Source organism: Sinocyclocheilus grahami, unplaced genomic scaffold (assembly GCF_001515645.1).
Source record: "Sinocyclocheilus grahami isolate Dianchi unplaced genomic scaffold, SAMN03320097.WGS_v1.1 scaffold734.1, whole genome shotgun sequence".
Lineage (NCBI taxonomy): Eukaryota > Metazoa > Chordata > Actinopteri > Cypriniformes > Cyprinidae > Sinocyclocheilus > Sinocyclocheilus grahami.
Window position 1 is genome coordinate 257,108 of NW_015505913.1, and position 6,527 is coordinate 263,634.

A 6,527-nucleotide genomic window follows, 5' to 3' on the forward strand; every position below is an offset into this window, starting at 1 on the left:
TATCTATCTATCTATCTATCTATCTATCTATCTATCTATCTATCTATCTGTCTGTCTGTCTGTCTGTCTGTCATCTGTTTGTCTATCTATCTATCTATCTATCTATCTATCTATCTATCTGTCTATCTATCTATCTATTTGTCCATCTATCTGTCTGTCTACCTGTCTGTCTGTCTGTCTGTCTGTCTTTTGTCTTTCTACCTATCTTTGCTTGCACACACTCTTATAATGGCAATGTATTTTCATCTTTTTAGAATGAAATCTCTCTTTCTCACACACACAGGCAATCATGATTCAGCAATAGGTAGTGTAAGACGTGTGTATAGGTGTGTGTGTGTGTGTGTGTGCGTGCGTGTGTGTGTGTGTGTGTGCGTGCGCGTGCGTGTGTGTGTGAGTGTGTGTGTATAGAATAGATCTGTTCACTAGATCTATTCTTTATTAGTCTAATACAATCTACTCCTCTATACCTGCTCATGTCTATTATCACTCTCTCTTTCTCCATCTCCAGTTTTTGTTTGTCCTGGAACGTTAATGCGAGTGTTGGAGCCCAGTTCCGTGCGGGAGGCGGAGCATCAGTCGGGGGCATGGTGTAAAGACCCTCTGCAAGCGGGTGATAGGCTCTATGTTATGCCCTGGACGCCCTATCGCACAGATATGCTGTACGAATACGCTTCCTGGGACGACTACATCCAAAACCGAGTCACCACCACCTATAAGTGAGTTCGTGTTTATAAGTTTATTAGTGAGTTACAAGTTGAGCGTTATTTGAGTGTTATAATAACGTTTCTGTGTGATGTACAGGTTGCCGAGTCGAGTGGACGGCACTGGTTTTGTTGTGTATGATGGGGCTGTGTTCTACAACAAGGAACGCACACGCAACATTGTGAAATACGACCTGCGGACTCGCATCAAGAGTGGCGAAGCTATTATTGCAACCGCCAACTATCATGACACATCGCCGTACCGCTGGGGCGGTAAATCCGACATCGACCTAGCAGTGGATGAACACGGGCTTTGGGTCATATATGCCACTGAAGCCAACAGTGGACGCCTCGTTGTTAGCCAGGTGAGAAAGTGTTTTAAAATGTACTTCCTGTTTATGTCTTGCTGCATCGTTCTGATTGGCTGCTTTCCAATTGTTCCGTAATCCGATTGGCTTGTATCTCAGGTGAACCCATACACGCTGAGGTTTGAGGGGACGTGGCAGACAAGCTTTGAGAAGCGCATGGCGTCAGATGCGTTCGTGGCGTGTGGCATCTTGTACGCCATTCGTTCCGTGTACCAGGACGATGACAGCGAGGTGGGTGGAGACCTGATCCTGTACGCCTACGACACGCGACGTAACCACGAGGAGCCGGTGAGAATCCCGTTCCCCAACCCGTACCAGCACATCTCCTCCATCAGCTACAACCCCAGAGACAACCAGCTGTACGTCTGGAACAACTACATCGTCCTGCGGTACCCGCTGGAGTTCAGCCCGCCGCAGCCCACCACAAGTGAGCATTTTAATGGCTCAGAGGCTGCTCTTTCATTTCTCAGGAGACTTAAAGGAGTTCTGAGTTATCTGTTAAATATCAGCTTGAGCCAAATGAGTCAGTAGTTGTCAAAAATAATTTATTCCTCAGAGGTTGCTCTTTTAAAGCTCATGAGTTTTACTGGAGATCTCAGTTGCTTGATTTGTCTGTGTTGTTTAAGTATCAACTTTGTCTCAATTGTTTCTCCTAAAATAAAATCGTACCCAAATGAGTCAATCGTTGTCATACATTAGTAATAATTCAGAGCTGTAAAATGAATGTTGAGAAGCAGCTCAGATCATTTGATCTTTGATGAGAAATGTTTGAGTTCATACTGAGACTTTTGATCGCAGACCTTGGTATCTTGCCAAATTGGAGCACATTATGAAAATATGTTGTGATCTCTTCCAAATATCATAGTTTTCCCGAGAGATTTCTCAGATCATTTGATCTTTAGAGAGTTTTGTGAGAAATGTTTGAGTAAATATTGAGATCTCTGACTTTTGATTGATAGATTCCAAATACTGTCAAAGAGGAGAACGGTTTGAGGTTTGCTTGCAGTCTCTTCCAAATCTCATTGTTTTCCCAGGAGAAAAATTTGAGAAGCACCTCAGATAATTGGATTTAATTTGATGAGTTTTTCGAGAAATATTTGAGTTCATACTGAGATCTCTGACTTGAGATCGTGAACCTTGGCAAATCCAAGCATGGTTGTAGATGTGGTCGAGATCTCTTCCAAATCTCATTGTTTTCTCAGGAGAAAAATTGGAGAAGCAGCTCAGATCTTTTTATCTTCAGAGAATTTTGTGAGAAATGTTTGAGCTCATACTGAGATCTCTGACCTTACATTTCAAATCTTGGCAGATCTGAGCCCAGTTTGAGACGTGGCTGAGATCTCGTCCGAGTCTCATCATTTTCTCATTTTAAAAATCGGTGAAGCAGCTGAGATAATTTGATCTTCAGTCAATTTTGTGACTTTAGATTGCAAATCTGAGCACGGTTTAAGATTTTATAATTTTTTTAAATGGAAAAAGCAGGACACTTTTGTATTCAGAACCATTACGTTTATTACAAAATACAGGAACTGATTGATTTTTATGATTCCCATCACATTTATGCTGAAGTCTCCATTTGCTCGGTTTAATCTCTTTGCACGTTTGTGTGTTTATCTCCTCTCAGATCCTCTCTCGACGCCTCTTCTCTCCACCACTCCTCCGGGCGCGCTCTCCACCACTGTGTCGATGGGCTTCAGTCCCACTTCCATCCCGTCTATGACCTTCCACCCTGTGGGGTCTATAAACAGGGCTCCGGCAGGGCGGCCCATTACAGCCACGGTCCCGGTGACCATCAGGCCTCCCCGCCGACCGCAGGGGCCGCGCACACCCATGTGTGAGGGCCGCGTGACCCGCGGGGTCCAGTGGCCCCCGACTCATCGAGGAGAAACGGTGGAGAGGCCGTGTCCCAAAGGATCCCTCGGTCAGTAGGGGCTTGTGTGTGAGCTGGTGTTTCAGGGGGGGTTCATGTGTGTGTTCACACCGCAGATGAGTCAGTGCTAAAATAAACGATTCAGTGGGTGTGTTTCAGCTAACTGTAAAAATATTTCCTTCCATTTATAAATGTTTTTAGCAGCAACATTGTTCGGCTGTGTAATGGTCATAACAGCAGACTGTTGGCCTGATAAACATGCTGATGCCTTGTGTTTGTAGCTTTCCCATTTTTTTCTATGTGTAATGCACTTAAGTAGTTTAATTTCACATTTGATGACGTCTTTTTATTCTAGTATCGTGTCTCTAGTGGATGGGTTTGTATAATATATTCCTGCACGCCGCTGAACTCTCGGTGAACTCGAGGCGTTTGATGGCTTCTGATATTCATAATCTTTGTCGTAGTCATTTGTACAAAAGCCCCAAGATACAAAATCAGTTTTTAAATGTATTTAGCATTATTATTAGAGACAAGTAGTGATTCTAACAGTCATTACCATCAGTGTTTAGACTTGATAATACAGATTGCACCAAGGCACTTGAAGGTCACATGCTAATGCTAGCTTTAAAGCCACACTCTAAATGCTCATGCAGAGGAAAACGTCATCGAAAACTAATTTAAATGCCATTTTCTAATTCCATTATAATTATTACACATGCAGTTTTCATAAACTCAAATTCATTGAGAGACTACATGAAAATGTTGACTTATAAAATCCATTTGTTACGCAGCGGGACCACGGAAATGATTTTTTTTTTTTTAAATGACAGAAGATGATTAACAAAACTAAATGAAATAATGACCATTCTGTTTCCTACCTAAAATCTCGATGTTGAAAAAATCTAGGGTGTGAGAAAATCTCCACACCCTTCATGTGTGCATTTTATGGACCAGAGTGTTTTCTGAGTGTGATGTTCCTGTTTGCGGTGCTTTCCACTGACGTGTCTGGTGTTATAAGGTCAGATGTTTCTTCACAGCTTCACAGTAGTCTTTCCAAAGGTTTAACTTGATCGTGTTTTGTTTTGGGATGTTTTGATTATTTCTAGAGCAATCCCTCTTATCTGTTTCCTTTTCCTCCAGCGTCACCTGATTCTGATTGTGTTTTTTCCTGTCTTACTCATTCTGCCTGCTCTCTGTCCATCATTCAGGTATCGCGTCGTATCAGTGTATGACAGATGACGTGGTGTGGAACCCCAGAGGTCCCGACCTCAGCAACTGCACCTCGCCCTGGGTCAGCCAGGTCGCTCAAAAGGTCAGAGGTCAGGGGTTATCAGAAGGATAAACGGATGCAGATTGATAGATAAATAGATGATGGACGGATGAACAGATATTTGATGTCTCTCTTGTTTCTGTAGATTAAGAGTGGGGAGAACGCAGCACATATCGCTTCTGTACTTGTCAATCACACTCGGGGGCGGGTCTATGCCGGTGATGTCACTTCCTCTGTGCGTCTGATGGAGCAGCTGCTGGACATTCTGGACTCACAGCTGCAGGCGCTGCGACCCGGAAACAAGGAGTCGGCCACACGCAACTACAACAAGGTGTTGCATACAACAACAACACACACACACACTCACTCACACACTCACACACTCACACACACACACACACACTCACAATCGCACATGCACACACACTCACACACACACACACACTCACACACACATGAGGGGCCGTACAAGCCATAATTCATTCTGGCACTCTCACACACTTACATTCTCCTTTCACATACATATATTTTTGCTTTCACACACACATACATTCTCCTTTCACATGCATATATTTCTACTCTCACACACACATACATTCTCCTTGCACGTACATATATATATAGAATGCATGTATGTCTGAAGAAAATATGTGTATGTAAGAGAAGAATGTATGTATGTGTGAGAGAGTAGTGGAAACGGAAGGAGTATAGTGGAAACGGAAGGCAGGTCAGGCGCGAGCAGGGTCACCGGGACAGGTCATGATCAGCATGGCTGACGTAGCCTAGATGAGGCGGCCGCAGAAGTATTTCAGCAAGCTATTTGGATTAAATATATATATATATTATCATCGTGAAAAGGTTGCATGGGCTCGTCCCTTGAGCGAGTTGTGATTGAGGACGCGGGCAGTGTTGGGGAAAGTTACTTTTAAAAGTAATGCATTAGAATACTGCGTTACTCCCTAAAAAAGTAACTAATTACGTTACTTAGTTACTTTTATGGAAAGTAGTGCGTCACGGTACTTTTGCGTTACTTTCGCGTTACTTTTTAAATATGAGCAGGGCTTTTAATATAAGAAGTTATATTTATAGCAAATGTAAAAGCCCTTTCACAACAAAAAGTGTAATGAATAAACCTCAGGCTGAAGCTAAAGTAAAGAGGAGAAGGAGAAGAAACACTCTTCAGCAATAAAAAACAACGAAGCACAATTGTTAGTTTCTCTAAAGTCATTTTTGCTTATTAGTACGGTTGAACTGGATCATCAAAGGTCAGCAGCGAATACATCAGTTAATAAAATGGGATTAGATACATTTGTGTTATTTAACATATTTAATTATTGCAGGTTTGCGTCATATTCTGAGTTTGCGTTTCAGTGTTTTAATTCATTTTGATGAATACGAACTCTGTTTTTTGTGAGTGGGATGAATTAATGCACATTCACATTTAGTCTGGAACTACAGTAGCAGTATCAGGTTCACACAGCTCCTCTGTACTCCCGATTTCTCCCAACATGGCGACAGCAGAGCTGTCAGTCAATAAATGGGAAAACTAAGTAACTTGCGTTACTTTTTTGAAAAAGTAACTCAGATATTCTCTTGTAAATTCAAAAGTAATGCGTTACTTTACTAGTTACTTGACAAAAGTAATCTGATTACGTAACTCGCGTTACTTGTAACGCATTACCCCCAACACTGGACGCGGGCTCAGCCTCAGTTGAGTTGCCAGATACACGCATTATAATCCGTTTATGGATTTTTTTTTATCTTCAACTTTTTTATAGTTTCCTTCATTTTTATTGAAAATAAATGCCTTTCTGATGTGATATGAGATTTGAAAAGGAAGAAAAAAGTTCTGTAAAAGGCGGATTCGAACCCGGGTCGATCGCGTCAAAAAGACCACGGTGCGCACTTTACCATCTATGCCACTGAAGCTAATGATAAACTACCATCTCTAACTATCCCTATAACACATTTGTGGGTGGAGCTACTGTAAATAGCCTCTATCAACAAGGCGGGCTATTTGCACTCAAGTGTAAGTAGACACTCCGAAGAAAAAAAAATCCATAAACGCTTATAATGCGTGTATCTGGCAACTCGACTGAGGCTGAGCCCGCGTCCTCAATCACAACTTGCTCAAGGGACGAGCCCATGTAACCTTTTCACGATGATAATATATATATATTTTTTTTTTAATCCAAATAGCTTGCTGAAATACTTCTGCGGCCGCCTCATCTACATCAGCCATGCTGATCATGACCTGTCCCGGTGACCCTGCTCGCGCCTGACCTGCCTTCCGGTTCCACTATAATCCTTCCGTTTCC

General features: G+C 42.4%; 2 protein-coding genes across 4 annotated transcripts in view; one reads left to right on the forward strand and one right to left on the reverse strand.

The window, feature by feature from the left end:
* The window catches only part of LOC107560584 (zinc finger protein 501-like), a 176,198-nt gene that overhangs the window by 110,937 nt on the left and 58,734 nt on the right, over positions 1-6,527 (reverse strand). The window lies entirely within an intron of this gene.
* The window catches only part of LOC107560572 (adhesion G protein-coupled receptor L1-like), a 33,335-nt gene that overhangs the window by 20,447 nt on the left and 6,361 nt on the right, over positions 1-6,527 (forward strand). Inside the window, exons 6-11 of the mRNA XM_016244791.1 lie at positions 509-716; positions 802-1,066; positions 1,169-1,496; positions 2,694-2,990; positions 4,148-4,251; positions 4,355-4,540. Coding sequence (XP_016100277.1) covers positions 509-716; positions 802-1,066; positions 1,169-1,496; positions 2,694-2,990; positions 4,148-4,251; positions 4,355-4,540 — 1,388 coding nt within the window. The remainder of the gene's footprint in view (positions 1-508; positions 717-801; positions 1,067-1,168; positions 1,497-2,693; positions 2,991-4,147; positions 4,252-4,354; positions 4,541-6,527) is intronic.